At 39.6% G+C, this 24,742-nt stretch overlaps 1 protein-coding gene and 1 long non-coding RNA gene across 5 annotated transcripts in view; one reads left to right on the plus strand and one right to left on the minus strand.

The window, feature by feature from the left end:
* The window catches only part of DOCK11 (dedicator of cytokinesis 11), a 176,760-nt gene that overhangs the window by 142,234 nt on the left and 9,784 nt on the right, over positions 1-24,742 (plus strand). For both annotated transcript variants that reach the window (XM_069065225.1, XM_069065226.1), the window contains 9 exons: positions 815-928; positions 2,581-2,796; positions 2,888-2,945; positions 7,030-7,136; positions 19,195-19,317; positions 20,981-21,094; positions 22,070-22,216; positions 23,474-23,684; positions 23,967-24,157. In XM_069065225.1, the coding sequence (XP_068921326.1) occupies positions 815-928; positions 2,581-2,796; positions 2,888-2,945; positions 7,030-7,136; positions 19,195-19,317; positions 20,981-21,094; positions 22,070-22,216; positions 23,474-23,684; positions 23,967-24,157 (1,281 nt within the window). The remainder of the gene's footprint in view (positions 1-814; positions 929-2,580; positions 2,797-2,887; positions 2,946-7,029; positions 7,137-19,194; positions 19,318-20,980; positions 21,095-22,069; positions 22,217-23,473; positions 23,685-23,966; positions 24,158-24,742) is intronic.
* Positions 18,121-24,742, minus strand: part of LOC138143931 (uncharacterized) — a 59,673-nt gene continuing 53,051 nt past the window's right edge. For 2 of the 3 annotated variants that reach the window (XR_011163825.1, XR_011163824.1), the window contains 2 exons: positions 24,324-24,676; positions 18,121-18,471 (listed from right to left, as the gene is read on the minus strand). This is a non-coding gene — a long non-coding RNA (uncharacterized lncRNA). The remainder of the gene's footprint in view (positions 18,472-24,323; positions 24,677-24,742) is intronic. The other variant, XR_011163826.1, reaches the window with a different exon arrangement.

Consider the following 24,742-nt stretch of genomic DNA (forward strand, 5'->3'; position numbering starts at 1 on the left):
TCAGAGGAATTTAGAGGTGGAAGGTGCTGTAGAAGTCCTCACACCAAATTTTCTCATTTTATAGAGGGAAAAAGTGAGGCCCAGAAGTGACTTGCCCAAAGCATGCTTTCTTGCAAATTAGCCCATCAGATAAACTAGCAAGATAGTAAGGGAATGCACATAGGACAGAAACCCTAAGTTTAAAATGTTGCTAGCAGAGAAGAGGTCTAAGGAAGCAGATGGGGGAGGAAGGGAACACCATGCTGAAAGGTGTTTGGGGGAAAAATGTAACTTGAGACCTGCGACCCATTATTTCCCATGACTGCTGCAAAGCATCCTTGGGTCAGACCAATCAACCAAACAGAAGACAGGCCTTGGTATGACAATTTGCACCGGCGACTTTGGGAGTGGCAATTCAAGCAGCATAATGCAAATCCATAGGTTTGTTTGTTTTTTTTTTAAATAATTTTTGATTGAAATAAATGAACTGTGCAGACTCTTTAGAAGAAACTCAGTCTTTTATAGAAATTCTTTTGAATGAGAGAAAAGCCTAGAATGGTGGAAAAGAGCCCTGCGCTGGGGCTCAGGACACTTGTGTTGGAATCTTCTTTCTGCTACTTAATTACCTTTTTTGAACCATAGTATTATATAATATATTACCCTATCCAAAAGGGCAAATAATAGTATGTTCATTAACTACTTCATAGCATTGGTAATAAGGTAAGTACATGTTATTTACATATATATATATTTACATATTTACATGCTATTAGTAAGTACTGTACATTGATCTATAAATGTAAAAAAAAACCCTCAGGTATCCCTCTCCCCCCAGATAATAATTGCAGTAAGCCAGCTGATAGCAGATGTGGCACTGAGTGGAGGATCAAGATTTCAGGAGTCTTTATTCATTGTTAATAACTTTGCGAACAGCGACAGGCCAATGAAGGTAAGTCTTCTTAATCGGTAGATGAGAGATAAGGTGCAATCTCTATAATTACTCAGGAAATATTTGTTTGGACTGTGTGCATCTGAGGCCCTGTGGCCAACTGGCATTGGAGAGTGATTCTTCAGCTTGATTTGAAGCCTGCCCTGAAACTGGCCTAGGTTCAAATGTGCTAGTTTGGATTAGGTTGGGGTTTTTTCCCTCATGTCTTGCTCAGAATTACAGAGCACTTGGACTTGGGGATATGTGGAATCACAAAACATTCCCATCGGCTTTTGTCCAGTTGGGAGGGAGCATTTGTCCAACAGCCAGTCTTACTGGTTTCCCCAGAGAATGAGTACAAGCTCCAGCAAATCCCACTAGTGTACAAAGAACTTTGGCCACATAATAATCTTTCCTTTTTGCATTAGTAGTGTTATTTACTTAATGGGCCACCCTCCTCGGTGCCATTGAGGGTTTTCATATTTAATGGGCTCTGGGTTATTCAGCAACTGGTTTTTACAAAAATGGGGCTTGGAGTTGCTTCTCTTTGGTAGGAAGGGTTTTACTGCAACATTTCTAAGATGACTTAATATTATCCTTTTGGCTTGTTCGTGGCTAATATATGGAAAACCAACCAGTAAAAACTTACAGAGCACTTCCTATGTACCAGGCATTAATGTAAGTCATGGGCAGAGGAAAGAAGCACGTGTTCTCTTGGGGGGGGGAGATGCTTTGTATGACTTAGGAAACAAAGACACCTATGGCAAATCTATTTTTAAGTGGTCTTTGAGCTGTCTAGTACACATTTGTGTTTGTAAATTAACGTAACTGAATTCCCAAATGTCTTGCTTGTGCAATTCTTCAGCACCTACACAGATAATAATGGGTTATTCTAGTGAAATTATGAGAAAGGGTCTTAACTTCTCCTTCAGCATAAGTAAACAAGCAAACAAATAAATGCAGGATGACGAATGAATAAACGCACAGACCTGTGGGCACACACACACAAAGACACACACGTGGGTACTGCCAGTGAGAAGTCTCTTCAATTTACCATATTTTCAATGTACTCTAATCCAAATACAATCTAGGAGAGGGATTACTGACCTTTGAAAATTCTTTTGGACAAGGACAAGTTGTTTTTATGCAATGCGTAATTGGTCATTTGGGTCAGAGAATTTTCCTGTGCCAAGGCTCTGGGGGAATTCTTTTAGCCTGCTTCTCTTTTAGCCTGGCAACTTACTATATATGGTAGTCAGGGGATGGACTAAACATACCAGGCAAGGCTGACTTTAGCATTACTCCACAAGGAAATGGCAGAAACACAGCATGGTCACTATTTTTGCTGAATACCTCATTAAAAGTTTGGGGCCATTAAAGATTGGCCAGATGTGTAAGAAAAAAATAATGCATCAGGAGTAGACAGATGACATTGCAAGTATACTTGGTGCATATCATCAGATCATCAGATCAGTTTTCCAGTTCTGTCAAAGCTGAATTCTAACTATTTTGTATGTATCAGAATTCTATCTTCAGATGTGCCAATGGGCATTTCTTTGAAGCTGAAAGACTAGTGGCAAAAAAGTATGAAGTTCTTTGGGTAAAAAAAGCTGGCTTATAATACACTGGACTCTTATGAAATTCTTCTGTGTTTTATTTTTGTTTTAAATCAGGCAACTGCTTTTCCCACAGAAGTAAAAGATCTGACCAAGAGAATCCGCACAGTTCTTATGGCTACAGCTCAGATGAAGGAACATGAGAAAGACCCGGAGATGCTGATTGATCTCCAGTATAGTTTAGCCAAATCTTACGCAAGTACTCCTGAGCTTCGGAAAACCTGGCTTGACAGCATGGCCAAGATCCATATCAAGAATGGCGATTTTTCCGAGGTGACTGTCAGTGGCTATAGTGCAGCCCTAGCTGCGGGGCCTTCGGAAGCCTACCCTGCCTCACTCTCCCTTCTTTCTCATCCTTTTGCAGGCTGCAATGTGTTACGTCCATGTGGCAGCTCTGGTGGCAGAGTTTCTTCACCGAAAAAGTAAGCTGCTCTTGGTTTGGCACATGTCCATATCTATGGCACCTATTTGCTGACCCTGAAAAGATGCTGGTTTTGAAAAAGTATGTTCAGCTTTAGATTGAGTTGAGGTTCAGCAGAATTTGTTACCAAAACAAAACAGCTTGTTGATTTTGCCTTCTGCTTGCGGAAGGACAGCAGATAAGAGTTTTAGGCAGGGCCAGGTTGGGCGTGCAATGTTTATTTTCTCTGGCAGACTTCCTCCAATTGAATTCCTGCATACCTCCCAGCAACAGAAAGAACTTGCCCCCCTGACATCAACCCGCTTTTCGCCACTGCCCGCCCATGGGACACCTGGGTTATTTGCAAGTGCCTAGCTGTTCCGGGGCATGTAGCTGGCTCCTAGGGCTTTGTACAGGGGTTTGTCTTGGTGGCAGCTTTGCTTTCTAAATGTCCTGCAGAATACTGTACCCATTGACATCATCAAGCAGATGACAAGTTAGGAATCTGGCAGACACTAGGGAGAACCAGTGAAGAAATCTGACCTTTTCTAACAGAGCTACCCAAATGACTTCCTGCTGAGACTGGGGAGATGGCTATGCTAGGGCAAAAGCAAGCTAGGCTTTGCAGGCTATGGGAACCAAACTTCAAGGTTTTCCTCAAGATTCAAGTATTTATTCATTTATGCACAAATCCCTACCTAGTTGAGGAATCATTGTTCAGTTATCTCCTGTGGTATATAAAAATGACACACCTCTATATGAGAAATTTTTAAAAAACCTATAGGAAAAAACCAACTAAGGAGAAAGCTCACAAATCTTCTTTTTAGCCATTATCATCTTATCTGGATTCATTTCACTTGGATTTTTACTTTAAAAATTAGTTACTACTGAGATTGCTTTGCCCAATTTGGATAAATACAACTTGTAGGTACCTTCTTGTTCTCCTTTTAGTGATATTGTCACAGCTTTAAAATGGCAAGACGCTTACTCAAAAAGGCCTGACTTTCACATTTTTCTTGTCAAGGGTATGTATGCCTGAAAAGAAAATGTAAAATTATAGTACAGTTAAAATATTGGGCAGGTCATGGTGGTGCAGGCCTGTAATCCCTGGGCCTAGCCATGTTTGGGAACTCTGAGCTGCAGTACACTCACATGAGCTGGCATCTGGACTAGGTCTGGTGTCAATATGGTAAGCCCCATGTATCAAAGGGTCCCCAGGCTGCCTAAGTAAGGACGGGCAAAGAGGCCCTAGTTAGAAACAGAGCAGGTCAAAGCTCCCATGCCCATCAGGAATGGGATCTGACCTGTGGCTTTCTGCTACACGTTCAGACTGGGTAAAATAGGGAGATGTCTTCTCTGGAGAAATAAGCAAACAAATATTATACTGAATTTACAATTCAATAAATCCAGACAAGTAGAAAAGTGAAGAGCACCTTATGTTGGAAGTATGTGCCATAATTTGTTTTTAAAAAGAAATTAAAGTCAGTCCCTACTATCTCCTAAACTGGTAAAACTAAAATCTAAAGGAAGGGAACCTTTCTGTGGCTGTCAACCCACAGAGATCTATTCCTTAGATTTTAAACAGATTGTTTCTCCAATATCCTTCCACAAGTGTACATCTTCAAATTTAAGAGAAAAATTGTGTTCTCTTTATCAGTGTTTCAGGGTCAGAAATTTAAGTGGAGTATTGAGTAGAGTCTCAATGGAAATAATGTGGAAACTCACTGTGGATTTTTGGTCACCTGCATTAAAGAGAGATTTCTACACCAGGGCATGCACTATGCAGCAAGCATATTCAGTGCCTGGAACGGGCTGTTTCAGTATTTATTCTATAATGCCTTTAAGGTCTCTTAGAATTTATCCTTCTTGGGGCGGCTAGGTGGCACAGTGAATAGAGCACCGGCCCTGGAGTCAGGAGGACCTGGGTTCAAATCCAGCCTCAGACACTTAATACACATGCGCATGCGCGCACGCGCACACACACACACACACACACACACACACACTAGCCGTGTGACCTTGGGCAAGTCACTTAACCCCAATTGCCCTCCAAAAAGCAAAAAAAAATTTATCCTTCTTGCCTATCAAAGAATTTCTTTCTCTGGGAAAAAACTGAATTATATCTTAAGAAAAATCAACTTAAGAGAAGGTTGTTGATTCAGTTCCAGTTGCTGTCTGTTTTTAAACCTGAAAGATTTGCCTCAGTCCAGAATATGTTACCATAATCTTTAGCATATGAGAAACAGTATTATGTTTCGTTGATATCTTGATGACCTCCCAAGCCACAGAACACGGTTTTGTGTGGCATTCTTAGGTTATTCGGACCAAGACTGCAACAGTAGGAGTTTCTGTTGTTGGCATGTCATCCAGGCTAAAGCCTTCCCAGCCTTTCAGAAGGCTGCAGAGCAAATAGGGACGAATCTGAATAGAGAACAGAGAGTGTTTCACTCTGAAAGGCCAGACTGCTAAACAAACTCACCATGCTTATATAGCACTTTAGAGTCAGCATAATCCTGATAACAGAGGTGATGGGAAAAGGAGGAAGGTTCATGTAGAAGAGTAAATGACTCACTTCAGCTCATCCATGTGTAATTTTCCATTAAAAAAACCCCAACTACTGAACTGTTTTTCTCTTTAAAGTCTTCCCTCAAACTCTTCTTTCTGCTAAGAGGAAATAAAACGACCTTTGTAGGTATGTCCCATAGGCTGCTTTGGAGTTTGGGGGCTTTTTTTTCATGTTCAAGTCAGTAAGTTGGGATATAATTGCGGGAAGGGTCCCGACCCCTTCAGATGGCCTCTTTCTGCTTTCCCTACTTGTCTGTACTGGAACGGCAGCTTTCCTATTTGTGTAGGAAAGAGATTTTTCCCAGGGCCCTTGGCATGTGCTCCAGAGAATTCAATGGTAGCATCTGTGATTCATGAGCAGTCTCTCTTTGAATCCATGCAGTCTTGGGAGATTCTCTTACTGGTGGCTGATCAGAGCCATAAGGCTCAGTATGTGATCTTCCCTTTACTGGAATTCTGAAGGACAGAGATAGTCTGAGGAATCACACAAGTCCCTTCTCAAGGTGGCATCTATCTTTCACAGCAGATGAAACCCAATCCTCCTGGGTGGGTCACCCTCCCCACTTGACACCTTTGCCCCAGCTAGGTTAGAGCCTCCACAGTTAGGACAGAGTGGCCATGGCTGTAGTACTTGAGGGGCTTTCCCTCATCCTGGATGTCTTAGATCTCATATCCTCTCAAAAACGGCAATTCCATTTGGCAGCCTTATACCTATTTACAGTTGTCACTCTCAGGGACCACTACTTCTTTTTGTTTGTTTGTTTTAACATGTTTTACTTTTAAATTCACATTCTTAGCCTGAGGGCAATACGAAACAAAACAACAGGCTGAAACCAGAGGCCATAGCTTGCCCAGCCCTTATTTAGCTTATAGTTCTGGGAAGGGAAAAGTCCTTTGGAGGAAAAAAGAATAATCCCTGTGAATTCTTACAAGTAATACCACTTCTCTGCACCCCCCGCCCCTCCCCAAGTACTAGACTTGGCCTAACAATGTCTTTCTTTGCCTAATGTTCAGGTGGGATAAGGAGCTGAATATGGACCTAATGACATCCAGTAGTCATGGAGAATGGGGAAGTGGGGAACAAATGCCCCACCTTAATTAGGTCACCAAACAAAGGCTTAGGAATCTGGGGTCAGGAGAACTACCGAATTAGTAACCAGAGACGATGGATATTTAGATATCTAATATTTATATTACCACTTACTGGTAATTCAACAAATATTTATTAAGGGTCTACTACGCACCAAGGCCTTGTACCAAACTCTGAGAATACAAAGACACAACAAAAACAACCAGTCCCTTCTCTCAAGGAGTTTGCAATTCCACTGTGCAAGGCGATGACAGGCTGCAGTTGTCTTCTTTTAACACAATGTCTCATATTGAAGTGGTTGACAAACAGAAATGAGTTTGCTTTTGGTGGCAGCAAACTGCAGTCGCGCCTTCAGCCCTTATCAAACTTCCCTAAGGTCTCATTTCTCAGTCTCAGGACAGATTCCTATTGTGCTTTTTCCATTCATTTACTCCCTTTACTTTATCCACAGAGTTATTCTCTAGTGGATGCTCAGCATTCAAGAAAATCACCCCCAACACAGACGAAGAAGGGGCAATGAAAGAAGATGCAGGAATGATGGATGTCCATTATAGTGAGGTAACATCCCCAAATTTTCTCTACCAGATTCATATACTGCATTTTTATTTAAAACTCTATGATTTTACAAATATTTTGATGTCCTAGCTAATGTTGTAAGCCATGTCAAATGAGCACCTATCTGGAAAACAAATCTGTGGGTTTGCCCCATGAAGATTGAGAGAGAGCGGCTTAGGAGCTAGTATGGTTGGGGAATCAAACTTTCCAAGTTACTCCAAAATGACCTGCAGGGGCAGTGAAACTAGGGGAAGGTTGCCTTTGCCAAGATGTAAAGACTAGCTGCTTCAAGTCTTTCATGGCTACATGGGTGTACTGGTTGATGTGTTAATCAATATTTCTAAAAAAAAAAATGCAGCAGTTTACTAAACCACGTATCTTCTAACTAGTATAAACATATTTTGAAAAAGATTTCATAAAAGTGAGAGGGGCGGAGTCAAGATGGTAGAGTGTAGAAGCAGGACCTCCCTGCAACTCTGGCTTGTACCTTTCCCAATCCATCTAAAAGGGTACTCTAAACAAACTTTGGAGCTGCAGAACCCACAAAATGACACAGAGAAGCTAACCCCCAGTTGAGGACAGCCCAGCAGACCGGCAGGAATCAGCAGGAGCAGCGCTCTGGGAGCCAAGCCCAGCCCCACACGAAGGCTTTAGCCCCAGGGCGGGTCTGACCAGCCACCTGCAGGAGGGACTCCAGATCAGCAGCAGCTGTGGCCTTCCAGATTTATCAACATATAGATGTGGAGTACAATGTGAGAGGTCAGTGCAGTCTGGACTTTGGGACCCAGTAAGTGGGAGTGCGTGGCTTTTGCCCCTGGGGAGGGAAGCCACTGAGATGTGGGCACAGCCAGCCAGCACCACGTGGCAGGTTCAGCTCCTGGCCTGCAGAGTATAGGGGGACCAAGCACCAGTCTGAGGGGTAATCGCTCTTGCTTTAACCTGCTTGGATCTGGACTGCAGTCTAGGGTAGAGGTCCTGGGGTGTGTGTCCAGCTTGCCAGAGCATGTGGAGACCTCAGAGAGGACACCCATCTAATACCTCCAGCAACTGAGAAAACCCCAGCGTTTGGGACGAAAGCTCCCCTGTCTGGTGACAGAGTCCTACTGCGGCAAAAAAAACACAGGGGTCAAGTGACTGAGGGGCGACATGACCAGGCAAAGGAAACAAAGCAGACATAAGATTCCAACATTAGACTTCTATTTTGGGGACAGCAAGGAGCAAAGCATGGAACAGGAGGAAGACAGTGAAGTCAGAACTCCTGCACCAAAAGCTTCAAAGGAAAATACGAGCTGGTTACAGGCCACAGAGGACCTTAAGAAGCAGATAAGAGAAGTGGAGGAAAAATTGGGAAGAGAAATGAGAACAATGCAAGAAAATTGCGAAATGAGAGTCAACAGCCTGACTGAGGAAAATACCACCTTAAAAAACAGACTAACTCAAATGGAAAAAGAGGCTCAAAAAGGCAATGAGGAAAAGAATGCCTTAAAAAGCCAAATTTGCCAGATGGAAAAAGAATCTCAAAAGCTCACTGAGGAGAATCATTGCTTCAGAATTAGATTGGAGCAAATGGAAGCTAATGACTTTATGAGAAATCAAGATGCTGTTAAACAGATCCAAACAAATGAAAGAAGAGAAGGCAATGTGAAATATCATGGGAAAAAACACTGACCTGGAAAATAGATCCAGGAAAGAGAATTTAAAAATTATTGGACTACCTGAAAGCCATGATCAAAGTAAGAACTTAGAAATCATCCTCCAGGAAGTTCTCAAAGGAAACTGCCCTGATGTTTTAGAACCAGAGGGCAAAATAGAGGTTGAAAGAATCCACTGATCACCTCCTGAAAAAGATCCCAAAAAGAAAACTCCTAGGAATATTATAGCCAGGTTCTGGAGTTCCCAGATTAAGGAGAGAATATTACAAGCAGCCAGGAAGAAACAATTTGAATATTGTGGAAACACAATCAGGATAACCCAGGATCTGGCAGCTTCTACACTGAGGGATCGAAGGGCTTGGAATATGATATTCTGGAGGGCAAAGGAGCTGGGATTAAAACCAAGAGTCATCTACCTAGCAAAACTGAGTATCATGTTTCAGGGGAAAATATGGTCATTCATTGGAATAGAGGACTTTCAAGCATTCTTGCTGAAAAAACCAGAGTTGAATAGAAAATTTGACATTCAGATACAAGAAGCAAGAGAAGCACGAGAAGGTAAACAGGGAAAAGAAATCATAAGGAACTTATCAAAGTTGAACTATTAACATTCCTACATGGAAAAACAATAATTGTAACTTATGAAACTTTTCTCAGTAGTTGAAGGGATTAGAAATATATATATATATATATGTCTATATATGAGGGTATATGGGCATATGAATGTGTGTATATATGTTTACAGGTATACATAGAGGGCACAGGACCAATTTAACAGGAAGGGATGATACTTAAAAGGTGAAATTAAGAGGTAAGAGAGGAATATAATGAGAGGAGATGGGAAGAGACAGAATGGGGTAAACTATCTCATACAGAAGAGGCAAGGGAAAATTGTCACAATGGAGGGGAAGAATAGGAAGGCAAAAGGGAATGGGTCAACTTTATTCCCATTGAATTTGGCTTGAGGACAGAATGAAATACACACTAAATAGGGTATCTCACCCTCTGGGAGAGTAGGGGGGGAGGGGGATGAGAGGGGGGATGATGGAAGGGAGGGCAGGCTGGGGGGAGGGAAGTTGGAAGCACCCACTTTTGAAAAGGGATGGGATCAAAGTAGAGAATAGAACAAGTGGGAGGTGGGATAGGAGGGAGGGAAATATAGTCAGTCTTTTACAATATATCTACTATGTTATTGTTTTACATTAGCCACACATGTACAACCTATACTGAACTGCTTATCTTCCCAGTAAAGGTGGGTGACAAGGGAGGAAGGGAATGAATCTGGAATTCAAAGTTTTAAAATCAAATATTCAAATATATATACATATATATATACACTATTATTAATACTATTCTACATGTAATTGGGAAATAAGATATACAGGCACTGGGGCATAGAGATTCACTAGAAAAGTCGAGAGGGGTATGGGAGAAAATATGGGAGAGAGCAGATTGGAGGAGGGAATATCCAGTGGGACTGCTATTCTGCGGTGGTGGGTAGGGGAAAAACAGGGAGAAAATTTGTAACTCAAAATCGGGCGGAAATGAATGATGTAAATCAGAAGTTAATAAAGCATTTTGGAAAAAAAAAGATTTCATAAAAGTACAGAATTAAAGTTTTCTATCTTTAAGACTAGGGGAATAATTAAATCTTTCCCTAAAACTTAACAGGGTGTAGAACACTTTAACAGTTACTAAATAGTTACTGATCCACATGGAAGGTTCTGCGCAAGATACTTTGCGAAGGATAGAAATCTAAAACATTCCCTGCCTTCCTTGGGGAACATGTGTGCACACAAGATAGTATACAGCAAGCACTGGTATAATGCAGACAGCGTGTGCTTTAGGAGCTTGCGGAACAAGGGGTTGTTTGGCTGGGATGGCCATGAAGGAAGCAGGATTAATCTGGGCCCTGGAGGTTAAGTTTAGGGTGGAAGAAAGGACCAGGCATTTATCAAGTACTTACCATGTGTCAGTCTTTGTGCTAAGCACTTTCTAAACAGCATCTCATTTGACAAGATTTAGATACATGGAGAGGAAGGCTACTACCAAAGGGAAGGGAAGCGATACCAACAGAAACAGGAAAGCACAGACCAGTTTGGACGAAGCATAGGGTTCAGGTAGGTAAAAAAAGTAGGAGGTAAAGGTGGAAAAGTAGATTCTGGTGAGTTATGAAAGCCAGGCTCCAAAGTTTAGACTTCTTCCTCTAGGCAATATGGACCTACCTAAAAAGAGTGATACAGTAGAATGAATGAATTTCAGAAACATTACTCTAGGGAGTTAAAGAAGGGAGAGCCAAGAGGCAGGGAAACAAATTAGGAAAGTATCCCAATAGACTAGGTGAGACGTACTAAAATCCTAAACTAGGGTTATATAGCATTGGAAATGGAAAGGAAGAAACAGAAATGAGAACAAAGGAAGAATGCCAGGACTTGGTGAGGGAGGAAGAGAAATCAAAGATGACTCAAATTTTAAGCCAGGGGGCCATTAATAGAAATAGGGAAGTGAGAAAAGTGGAGCTGGTTTTGGGGGGAGGAAGATGAATTTGGTTTTAGACATGCTAAGTCTGAGGTGAGTACAGGATGAGAACTTGAGAGAGTCCACTGCTGGCCATGTTGACCGAGATGAGTAATTCTCTTACAGTTGAACCATGTTTCAGTTTTCAAAATGTTTTTATATACTTATTTAACTGGAACATTACAACCTTGTTGTGTAGGTATCCGTTGTTAGCTACATTTTACAGCTGAGGTAACTGAGGTTTAAAGGACCTAAGGCATCTGCCCAAGGTCACCCAAAGCCAGAGCTAAAAGCCAAGTCTTCTGACTTCTAAGATAGTGTTCCTTCTATTTTACTGTGGCGCCTTTGGCAAGGGAGAACTGAAACCATGGAAATGGAGAAGGAAAGAGACAAGCAGTAAGGACTAAGACTTAGGAGATGGCCATAATTCTGGGGTGACAGGAAGAAGTTCCAGTCAAGGAGGCAGAGGAGACATGATCAGAGAGGTAGAAACCCTGAGAATAACAATTATTCAAAACCTAAGATTTGTCTGGAAATATATAAAGCAATTAGAAAGAATGTGTACATGGTCATCAGGTTTGAGAGGCAATGAGAGAGGGGGCTTTGACTTGGAAAAGCAATGTAAATTTCAAATTGTTCCTGACTTAGCTATCCAAATCTAAAATCAATATAACACTGCATGGGAATAAAGAGATTTACGTTTTTCTTAATCATTTAATTTTTTTTAATATAACATTTTATTTTCCCCCAATTACATGTAAAAACAATTTTCAATATTTATTTTTAAAACTGAGTTCCAAATTCTCTCCCTCCCTCCCTACCCCCCTTATGGAGAAGGCAAGCAATGTGATGTAGGTTATATATATGTAATCATGCAAAACATATTTCCATATTAGACATATTGTAAAAGAAAATACAAACCAAAATAAAGTTTAAAAAGTATGTTTCAATCTGTATTCAGATTGCATTAGTTCTTTCTCTGAGAATAGACAGCACTTTTTATGATAAGTCCTTCAGAGTTGTCTTGGATCACTGTATTGCTGAGAATAGCTAAGTCATTCACAGCTGATCATCTTACAGTATTGCTGTTACTGTGTACAATGTTCTCCTGGTTCTACTCATTTCACTTTGCATCAGTTCATGTAAGTCTCACCAGGTTTTTCTGAGGGCATCTGGCTCATCATTTCTTATATCACAATAGTATTCCTTCACAATCATATACCACAAATTAGTCAGCCATTCTCCTATTGATGGGGATTCCCTCAATTTCCATTTCTTTGCCACCAGAAAAGAGTTGCTATAAATATTTGGGTATAGTTCCAAATTGCTCTACAGAATGGTTGAATCGGTTCACAACTCTACCAATGGTGCATTAGTATCTCAATTTTCCCACATCCCCTCCAACGTCTATTATTCTCATTTTCTGTCATATTAGCCAATATAATAGGTGTGAGGTAGTACCTCAGTGTTGTTTTAATTTGCATTTCTCCAATCAGTAGTGATTTAGAGCATTTTTCATATGGCTATAGATAGCTTTGATTGCTTCATCTGAAAACTGACTTCATATTTTTTGATCACTTGTCAATTGGGGAATAGCTCTTTTTTTTTATAAATTTGACTTTTTTATTTTATTTTTTAATAAATAATACATATATTTATATATATAATAAATATATTTATTTATTTTATAAATTTTACTCATTTCTCTATATATTTGAGAGATGAGGCCTTTATCAGAGAAACTTACTTTTAGGGAATTATTTAAAGGTATTTTCAAGACTTGTGTTCTAGTCCCTACCCTACCACTAACTAGTTGTGTGACCTTGGGCAAGTCATACCACTTTGGTCACAGAAACATAAAATCTTAGAATTGGAAGGAACCTGAGAAGTCATCTGGTTTAACACTTACAAGTGGTTTATACAGCCTCAACTTAAAGAGGCTGCAAAAGTGTCCTTATCTGAAAAATTGTAGGACTGGGTAAGAAGGGAATCAATCCAGCCTAGAAAGATAATTTTTAAAATTAATTTTATTGGTTTCTTTTTTTGACATCACCAAAATTTTGTCTAGTATCCCTTCCCCCCTTCTCCCAGAGCCATCCCATTTAACAGTGTTTTTTAAAGAATAAGAAGGAAAAAAAATAAGCAACAACTCACCAATACACTGAAAAACTGTGCCATGTCCCTACCATATTCAGGGACTTCCCATTTGTACAAAGGGGTGTGGTGGGAGTGTCTTCCCATAGTTCTTCTTTGGGGCCAGGCCTGTTCTTTGTAATTTTACAATGTTTGCTTCTAACTGCTCTCTGGTTCTTGGTTTGGTTTTTTTTTTTTTTTTAACACTGTTGTATTCACTGTGTATATTGTTTTCTTTGCTCTGCCTGTGCACTGGTTCATATAGATCTTCTCTATATTCATCATATTCATTTCTCATACCACATTACTATTCCATTACATTCACATACCACAGTTTAACATTTCTGAATGGATGAGCATTTACTTTTGTTTCTAATTCTTTGATAACATAAAAGTGCTGTTATAAATATTTTCATTAATAAATGGGGACTTTCTGCTTATAAATGGTCTCCTTGGGATAAAAGGCTATGTAATGGAATCTCTGGGTCAAAGGGTATGGACATTTTAGCCAAACTGCTTTCCAAAAGAGTTGTACAATTTATAATGCCACTTACAATACAATGGTGTGCCTAACGTCCACCGACCCTGCCAACATTGGCTATTCCCATCTTGTTTGTAATCTTTCCCAATTTGCTTGGTATGTGGTGAAATCACACAGTTGTTTTGATTTGCATTTCTCTTATTATTAGTGATTTGTCATATTCTTTCATATGGCTAATAGTTTTCAGTTCTTTTGAGAACTGTTCATATCCCTTGTCCACTTATCTACCGGAGAATGGCTTTTGGTTATATAAATAATATATATGAAAAACAAAAACAAAAAAGGGGCAGTTAGGTGGTACCATGAATAGAGCACTGATCCTGGAGTCAGGAGGACCTAAGTTCAAATCCAGCCTCATACACTTGACACCCTTACTTAGCTGTGTGATCTTAGGCAAGTCACTTAACCCCAATTGCCCTGCCTTCCCCCCTCAAAAAGAAAAAGAACAATATATATCTTAGACATCAAACTCTTATCAGGAAAATTTGAGACAGTTTTTTTTTGCCTATTCTGCTGCTTCCCTACTTTTTCTTGGTGCATTCATTTTGTTTCCATAGAAGTTTTTCAGTGCAATGTGATGTAATCTATTGTATTTTTTAAATCACTTCTATACCTTGTTTGATTAAAAATACCTTTGTTAACTACTGCCCAAAGGGCTATATAAAACTGTGAATACCTTTTGACCCAGCAATACCACTAGTATATCTGTCTCCCAAAGAGATCAAAGAAAAGGGGAAAAGAACTATTTATTTAAAAAATATTTATAGCAGCTCTTTTTGTGGTGGCAAGGAATTAGAAATTGAGGGGATGCCCATCAATTGGGGAATATCTGGACAAGTCATGGCATATGATTGTGATGGAATACTACTGTGCTGTAAGAAATGACGAGCAGGATGGTTTCAGAAAGACCTAGAAAGACATACACAAACTTATGCAAAATGAAAAGAAGCAGGAGAACACTGTACACGGTAATGACAATCAACTGTGAGAGACTTCGTTATTTTTTTTTGGCCTTTTGGAGGGCAATTTGGGGTTAAGTAACTTGCCCAAGGTTACACGGCTAGTATTTTTGTGTGGGTGTTACTTAACACAAAGGCTGGAACTGAACTCGGGTCCTCCTGACTCCAGGGCCAGTGCTTTTATTCACTGTGCCACCTAGCCGCCCCGGTTATTTTTTTTAATTTAATTTTTTCATAATTACATGTAAACAAAAATAGTTATTATGCAATTTTGAAAAATTTTTAGTTCCAAATTTGATATAAATTATACATGTGCAGTAAGGCAGAACATTTCCATATTATCCGTGTTGCAAAAGAGAACTCAGAAAAAAAAGAAACCTAAAAAAAAAGTATGTGTCAGTGTGCATTCAGACTCCCAACAGTTCTGGCCCTGGAGGTGGATAGCAGTTTTCATGATAAATACTTAAGAACTGTCTTGGATCATAGTATTGTTGAGAACAGCTGAGTTAGCTACTTTGGTCAAGACAATGATCCAAGACAATTCCTAAGTATTTATCATGAAAACTGCTATCCACTTCCAGAGATAACTGATGAATTCTGAGTACAGAATGTAGCATAGATTTTTTTACTCTTTATTTTTCTTGGAGTTTGTGTGTGTATTTTCTTTTGCAACATGGCTAATATGGAAATACATGATACATGACTTCACATGCATAACTGATATTGCTTGATTTCTCAGGGGGTGAGAAGGGAGTATGAAGGAGAGAATTTGGAACTCAATTTAAAAAAATAAATGTTAACTTTAAAAAATGTAATTAGGAAATATTTAATGAAATTAAAAATGTATTGGAAAAAGAAAACATCTACTACCAATAACTGTGAAAGCTACGCGCCAATTTCTCTTGTCATTTTCTTTATGGTTTTATGATAGTTCTTATCAAGGTCACATCCATTCAGGATGTATCGCGGAATATGGCATCAGGTGTTGATCTAAGCCTAATTTCCGCCAGATTCCTTTCTAGTTTTCCCAAGCAGTTTTCATAACATAGGGAGTTCTTTTCTAAGTAATTTATTTTCTAGCTTTTCAAACACTAGATTACTGAATTTTATTTTTTCTGATTCTCCCTTGTTGAGTCTGTTTCAGTGATCTACTTCTCTATTTTTTAACCAATACTAGGTAATTCTAATGTCTGCTGCTTTATATATAGTTTGAGGTCTGGAAATACTATTCTCCCTTCATCCCTACCTCTTTTTTAATATTTCTTTTGACCTTTTATTTTTCCAAATGAATGTTATTTCATCAAGGTCTATAAAGGATCCCTTTCATGGTGTGACTGATATTGCATTAAAACTATAAATTAACTTTGATAGTATTGTTATTTATTATATTGGCATGGACCAACCACAAGCACCAAATCTTCCTCCAGCCATTTAAATCGTTCTTTATTTCTTTAGGGGACATGTTGTAATTGAATTTATACAAGTACTCTGTGTGCTTTAGTAGACTGACCTCCAAATATTTTATGTATTTTGTCATTATTTTGAATGGAATTTCCCTTTCTATTACTGCCTCTTGGATTTTCTCTTATTATACATAGAAATATATATTATATAGAAATGCTATTGCTTTTTTGGTGGTTTATTTTGTAGCCTGCAACTTTGCTAAAGCTATTATCTCAATTAATATCTCTGTTGATTCCCTAGGATTTTCTAAGCAAATCATTTTATCATCTGCAAAATGGGATAGTTTTATCTCCTCTTCACCTATCTTTACAGCTTTCTTTATCTTGTCTTATGCTATTGCTAGTGTTTTCAGAACTATACAAATAACAGTGAGAACAGGCATACCTATTTTACTCCTATACTTATTTGGAAAGCTTCTACTGTGTCCCCATCACATATGATGCTTACTTTTGGTTTTAGATAAGATACGTTTTATGATATTAAAAAAGGTGCCTCTATGCCTATACTTAGCTGTTGTTTTCTTAAATTTTCAGTTCCAAATTCTCTGCATCCCTCCATTGATAAAGCAAGAAATACAGTATTCTTTATGCATATGAAGTCTGTACCTATACTTACATGGTTCTGAACACATTTGGTTTTAACATGATTAATTATATGCATTGTTTTCTTAATGTTGAGCCACCTTTGCCTTCCTTGTACAAATCCAACTTGGTCATAATCAATGATTTCTTAAATGAATTGTTGTGGTCTGTTTGACAGTCTGTCTAAAAATTTGAAAACTTTTAAATTGATATTCAGTAATAATATCAATCTATACTCCTGTGCTTTATCCTTACCTAGTTTATGTATCTGTACTATATTTGTCCCATAAAAAGAGTCTGGTTAGAATGCTTTCTTTCTTAATATTTGAAAATAATTTGTGTAGTCTCAGTACTAATTTTTAAGAGTTATATAGAATTTTATATAGAATATGTACTGTTACAGTTATAACATCTTTATATAGAATTCTCCTATGAGTTCATCAGGACCAAGAGGTTTTTTTGTCCCTTGAAGTATATTTACAGCTACTTCTTTTTCTGAGATTGGATTATTTAAAGTTCTCTGTTTGGTCTTCTGGTTTTTTTTGGGGGGGTATTTTACATATTTTTGAAGTTATTACTTTGTTTCTTTTGTTTTCTGTTTTGGTAGCATGTACATAATAGTTATGATAATTCTTTTTATTTTTTATCTTTTAAGGTTCCTTCCTCTTATGATTTCCTATAGAAGATATAAAACTGACATTTCTATAGATTGAAATCTCCAGAAATCTTAGAAGTGACATAGATTCATTACAACAACCCTCCTCCAAGATTTTTTTTAAGTGTGTCCCTACTCCCCCCCCCCCACACACACACACATCTACTTTATGTAAATTCTTTCAAAGTGGTTTTTGAAGGTTCCAAATAGACAGTTTGGGATTTTCTGGGTTCTTTAGCTGTGTGTGTCTAAGCCTTTCCCCGTGACTTCAGGGTTCCCTGACATGCTAGTTGTTTGAAGGAGAAGCTTGGGTATTAGTATGTGAAAGTTTGTAAAAAGCTTTACATAGTGATGATGGGAAGCCAGCTACAGCTTGTTCATAAAAACTGACTGTGAGTCAGAGGAAATGAATTCACTCAAAGGGAGTGGCTACTTGAGTGACCAACTAAGAAATGGAATCCATTTGCTTTATGAACATCAAAAGATTCTTTTGCTTTCATCTTTAGAGATTTATAACTCCTTTTAATGAAACATGTACAACGAAAATTTTATTTTAACACTTTTAACATGAGGATAAAGACTAGACCTGTGATTTCAGTGACACAGGGAATTCCCAGGTGAGAAAACTCCCTCCCAAGGCAACTTGAGAGTAGTCTTAGAGAGTGGCCCACAGCTCTGGGAGGGGAAGTGCCATAGCCAGGCTGTTTCCGAGGTAACACCTGAACTCGAGTCTCCTTGGCTTCCTGACTTGGAGGCCAGTCCTCTGTCCACTCGACCACAATGCCCCTCACCTTGCTTATAGAATTGCACTATTCCCATGTCTTGCAGAAAGAAGCCTGCAATAGAATAAATTGTTATTATCCATTTGAGCAGATTATTTAATGAAGATATGTTTTTAGTAAAATACTGATGTGCCTGTATTTTAATGCTTTCGCAGTATTAAGGATTCCCACCTGTTGTTGGGAATGTCTGTTTTTCTGACAACTGATTGGAGAGTCGAGAGAACTACAATACCAAGGGTGGCTGGCAGCTCTGAGCAGAAACAAACTGAAATGCTTTGGGTAGATTTGAGAAGCAGCAAAAGCCTCAGGCTTTAGAGCCAGCAGTTCAATTAAATACAGCAACCATTTATTAAGGACCTACTGTGTGCCAGGCACTATTCTAAGTGCTTTACAATTACTCTCTCATTGGATTCTCACAGCAATCCTGGGAGGTTGGTCCTGTTATTCCTATTTTACAGTCAAGAAAACGAAGACAAAGGTTAAGTGATTTTCCCAGGGTCACACAGCTACAGTGTCTGTAGTGAGATTTGAACTCAGATCTTCCTGACTCCAGAGCCAGCACCACAAACTAACAAACAGAAAACCAGTCCTAGCCTTCAGGGAGCTTACATCCTACTAGACCTTCTCAGCTTCTTCCTGTTCATAAGCTGCTCACACAGACAAATCAACCCCCAAGGGATCCAGTGGCAGGCCTTCATTTTAATGGTATAATAAGTGAATGGAATTCTGTCATATTAACTTGGAATGTTTCAAAATTCCATTTCCTATTTAACACAGGAAGTTTTGCTGGAGCTCCTAGAACAGTGTGTAGATGGCCTGTGGAAAGCAGAACGTTATGAAGTCATTTCGGAGATTTCCAAACTGATCATTCCAATTTATGAGAAACGTCGGGAATTTGAGGTAAGCAGTTTGACTCATTGTCAAAATTTGGTAAAACTATATAAAGCCAAGAAAGGAGACGGATAATCTCAGTCTTGAAAAGATTAGTAATAGCTTTTTACTCTCATTTAACTGCATGTAAATTGCTATAAATTTAAATTAAATGCCAAATTACTATCACAACAAGAGTCTTGGTTGTAATTAATGAAGAATGTCAGGCAGCAAAATAACACAATTACAATCCAACAAAATCCTTGCAAAGAGCCTTGAATCAGGCCCAGGGTTCAAATGCTAATTCTCTCACTACCTGTGTGATCCTGGACAAGTCAGCTAATTTCTCTGGGCTTTGCTTTCCTCATCTGTAAGATGAGGCAGATGGACGAGCTGGCCTTTAAGGTCTCTTTTCAGGGCTATTCATCCACCTTTGGTATCACCCAGCTGTCTCACCTGTGATTCCAAGAAGCTATAGCATGCACAGTAACTACACCCTATGAGCACCTCCAACCTGGCAGTGAGTTAGGGGGGGCGTCTACCCCAAACATGTGAAGACTTCCCCTGGCAGAATGGGCAGCTTGGTCAGGCATTGAAGACCTGCATCCCTGGCTATTGCCAGCTGTCTTGACTTTTGTCCTACCAATGGACTTTGATGACTCTGGAAGAGAGTGAGGCTGATGACTTTGTGCAACTGTTGCCTCACTTAAATCCAATTCATACGCAAGTCACGACATTTGTGAAAGTAACAACGAACAAGGTCTCTTTCCATTCTAAATCTATGTGTCCAGAGGTGTGGAGTCCTGAAGAAGATAATCTGGATTCTTTTTATGAGATTCTTATTGAATATACAATATATAACTTTACTTAGCAGTCCATTCAATATTTGAGGTCTAGCCTTTTCATTGTTTTCATAAAAAGGTCTGAGGAGTATATAGAAATATATGTAAAATTCCAAGTATATATAAAGCCATGGAAGGCAAGGGAGAAGATGCCCTCCCCCCATCCTGGAGCAGAGTTAATTTCCATATCATGGTATGGTACTCCCCTTTCTTATGGGTTTGTGGTAGGGATCTTTGCAGGTTCCCTTAGGGGTGGAGCAACAATTCCTAAGTTTCTGGTACCGTCCTTTGTCTGTGTGTGTGACTATAATAATCTGTAAAGTGTCAGGGGCCAGGAGTTGTGAGGGAAGAGCAGTCAGTCGCTGTGGTTGAGTGCAGGAGCCACCAAGGCCTTAGAGATGGTATCTGCCATTTCTGGAATACACAGAGGAAGATGTATGCACCGGGCAGTCCTGTACCTGTAAACATCTCTCTCCCGAACAAGGGGAAGGCAGAAGTGCCATACCAGAAGGTGGTGGGTATCAAGGGCCATATTTTACAAGTGCAAAATGGCTAATTCAGGAGAACCCTTGTTGATGGCTCTGTGACTGCAGAGACCTGGTTTCTCTTGTAAACATCAGGTTTATTTATTCCTTGTGATTTATATTATTTATAATTTATATAATACATATTATATGATCTAATATATCATCTAATTTATAATAATTTATATTATTCTTTCTGAATAATGGTGGCAGTGAGGAAGCATCCTCATCCAAATCACTTTCCAAAGAAACGTTAATTTGAATGCATTTAGAAAACTGCTTTTTCAAAAAAAGACCCAGCTGATAGATGTGTGTTCTGCTTTTTAGAAACTTACTCAAGTTTATCGAACCCTGCATGGAGCGTATACCAAAATTCTGGAGGTCATGCACACAAGGAAAAGGCTTTTGGGCACTTTCTTTAGAGTGGCCTTTTATGGACAAGTAAGTGGAAACAAAATGGCTCTATTCAGCCTTTGGGTTACTGGACTAGCAAAGAGCCTTCCAGGTCCCTTGTACAGAGCTGTTCCAGGCCTGCCCTGGTTCCTGCACCTGGATTTAAGAGAGGAATTCCTTCTGCTCAGTTTCATTGTTTATTAGGCTTACTAATGTATGCATTTCAATTGGAGTAGATTTGGCTTTTAAAGGGAAAAAAAAAGGACTTCAGGGGAACAAGGGGAAAAAAAATTCCCTAGACGTATTTGCTCTGGGTCTTTTGTCCAGAGTTTCCCCTTTTTGGAAGCCTTTGCTTCTCAGTGACTTTTTATAATATATTTTTAATATCATAATAATGATATACCATGATGTGATGTGATATAACAACATATTATTTTAGAGGCTGGGGTTCGGAGTTAACTCTAAAAAGAGCTGTCTGCTTGCCTCGTTGCTCCTTGGCATTTGTCCATAACCCTTTGAGGCTACTGTCCCTTCCAGATGTAGCCATGCTCGCTCAATCTGCTACCCTGCCCCCCCACCCAATTCAGAACAGCCCTTTCCCCATTGCCGGGGAAGCAGGAGAGTGAAAGCGGGAATGGAAAAGTAGCACAAATGGATTCAGCTCATGGACAAAGTCTGGCTTCCTCCCAGGCTTCAGGCATGGCAAATTTGCCTGTTTGATAATACCATTGAGAGTATGGGGAAAGTAAGTCTATATAGCTGGTACAGTACTGATATATAGGGATGTTTCCTTTTACTTATGTCATTCTGAGGTCAACCCAAATCAGGCTCTTGCTACTGCTTTCAGAGGGGTAGAAATGGGTTTGGTTATAATTACTTAGCCTTTTATTTTTATATTAACTTTTGGATATTATATTTTAATTACTTTGTTTTCAAAATAATCAAAAGTATGTTTTTAATAAACAGATTAAATAATGTCTGCCCATGCCATTCTTAAATTTCTATATTTTAACTTGGCAATAGGCTTTTTTTGAAGAAGAAGATGGAAAGGAATACATCTACAAAGAGCCAAAGCTCACGGGCCTATCAGAGATTTCCTTGAGACTCATTAAACTTTATGGTGAAAAATTTGGTACAGACAATGTCAAAATAGTTCAAGATTCAGACAAGGTAATCCATGTCCATTCCAAGATACCGTGATTACTTCCATCTTTCAGTTGTGTCCTACATTTGGGATGTGGAAGGATGGCCAGCAACCCCTTTATTCCTCTCTCCCTGTCTGTAACATTGTAATCCTTCCAGACCTTCAGCCTCCCTTCCACCTGTGCCCCTCTGAACAGATGAAATCACAGACATGCAAATTCATTAAGAAAGTTTACAATATTAGCCAGATGGGAGGTGAGCTCATTATGGTCTCCACGTTGAATTCTACAGTGTTAACTGAATCCAATATTTACAGAGTGTGGAAAGGGAATGAGTGATATTGACACGGTCCTGACTTAGTCTGTATACTTAGGCACTCCTTAAATATACCAATACTTGGTTCTATTTATTCCATTAGTATAAAGGTAAACATGTAGCAACTTCTTTCAGAGAAAACAAAGGTTTTGCATGATTGATTTTGGTTTCTGTGTCACAAGTAATAAGAAATGTTATTTGGAATAATGTTTTTATTTGTCTCAGACACTAAATCAACCTCAAGCAAAATGTTTTCAATTAGTTGAGTGTTGACAACTCCTTTTTCTTGTTCGAATATTGAATTTAAATAGGAATAAATGATATGATTACTGCCAATTTCTAAGATGTGAGATGAAACTGAACACATGTATTAAGCACTTGCTGTGTACAAAGAACACAGGGCGAGGCTCTAGGGAAGATAAATAGTTTAGAAAGATGTAGAATTGAAGAATCTCACAATATTTTACATTTCAAGTGCTACACTTGGTCCATCCTCACAATTCTCTCACAGGAAAATGACTCAGGACTTTGCAGGGGGCCTGTAGAAAGGGTGGGAAGGTTAATAACATTTTTGCTGCTGCCCCAGGAGTACTGAACCACATTTTTTTAAAAGCCACTATACCCTGAAGATCCAGCATATGCGTTCTGGAAACAGGCCTAGCCCAGGCTTGGATGGGCTTCTGTCCTGGTTCTGAGCATCTGAATTCCATAATGCCTTTGGGGCAAAGCCAGGATGAGTCATCCTGGTCTCCAATTTAGTCTTCAGGGCTAGGGAGGGGAAGTAGGATGGATTCAGTCAAGTAGATGCATCCCTAGGAGCAGAGATTGATAAACTGAAGCTCCCACTTTGGTGCATCCCTGATTCCAGCATATTAGCCATTAGCTTCTTTGAAATTGGCTGCCACTGGCTTTGGGCATATTTAAATGTTCCTTTTCCTCCTCTAGTGAGTAAAGATGTTTGTCTTACAGGTAAACATCAAAGACCTTGATCCAAAGTACGCTCATATCCAAGTCACTTATGTGAAGCCTTACTTTGAAGACAAAGAGCTATCTGAACGGAAGACAGAGTTTGAAAAAAATCATAACATCAACAGATTTGTTTTTGAGGCTCCTTATACTTTATCTGGCAAAAAACAAGGCTCCGTGGAGGAGCAGTGCAAACGGCGGACCATTCTGACCAGTAAGTGTCCATGCCTGTCCTGGGAGAGCTCCCCCATCGGTCCGGGGCCCTGTCATTTATACAAACGATGGCTGCTTAGCATACAGCTGTTAGCTGTCATCCCTGGCTGTCCCACACACCTTGCTCTAATGCTACCATAACTCCCAAATGCTCAAAAAGCTTCCCCAGCTCTTCTGCCCAGAGAAGTCGGGGGGGAGGGGGGAATGGAGCCTTTGGGGGTTTTGTTTGACTATTATAAAAAACTATTTCTGAGAGAGTAAAACGAATCTGGCATTTTAACAGCATCAAACTCATTCCCATACGTTAAGAAGAGGATCCCTATTAACTATGAACAACAAATTAACTTAAAACCCATTGATGTGGCCACGGATGAAATAAAAGAGAAAACTGCTGAGCTGCAGAAGCTGTGCTCTTGTGCTGACGTAGACATGATCCAGCTCCAGCTCCAATTACAAGGCTGTGTTTGTGTCCAGGTATGTCCTGCAGTGAGGAGGTCCGCTGGGGAAGATCGCAGGAAATATCGGAGCTGTCCATTCATTCCAATGCAACTGACTCATTAGAACATCATCTTTCCATAAGATTTATTTTAGCGAATAAGAACCACAAAGAGAATAACAAAGCAAGGCCTCCAATACTTACTTTGGTGGATCTGGCACCATTTCATCTTATGGCTCCTCCCCCTCTCCTGGCAGGCACTTGTAGCCCCTTCAGGCTTCCCATACATCTTTTGAGGGCAGCTGGGTGGTGCAATGGATAGAGTTTGGGGCCTGGAGTCAGGAAGGCTCATCTTCCTGAGTTCCCATCTGACCTCAGACGCGTCCTAGCTGTATGACCCTGGGCAAGTCATTTCACCCTGTTGGCCTTAGTTTCTTCCTGTGTAAAATGAGGCAGAGAAGGAAATGGTGAACCACTCCAGTATCTCTGCCAAGAAAACCCCAAATGGCATCACAGAGTCAGGCATGACTGAACATCAGTCTCAAAGTCTCTTGCTCCTGAAAAGGAGAAAAAGCAAAAATGATTTTGAATTTAAGGTTATTCTTATTTCAGCTATAACTATA

This window comes from Petaurus breviceps, unplaced genomic scaffold (assembly GCF_028583685.1).
Source record: "Petaurus breviceps papuanus isolate PSGF00001 unplaced genomic scaffold, PetGlider_PUasm1.0 90681, whole genome shotgun sequence".
In the NCBI taxonomy this organism is placed as follows: domain Eukaryota; kingdom Metazoa; phylum Chordata; class Mammalia; order Diprotodontia; family Petauridae; genus Petaurus; species Petaurus breviceps.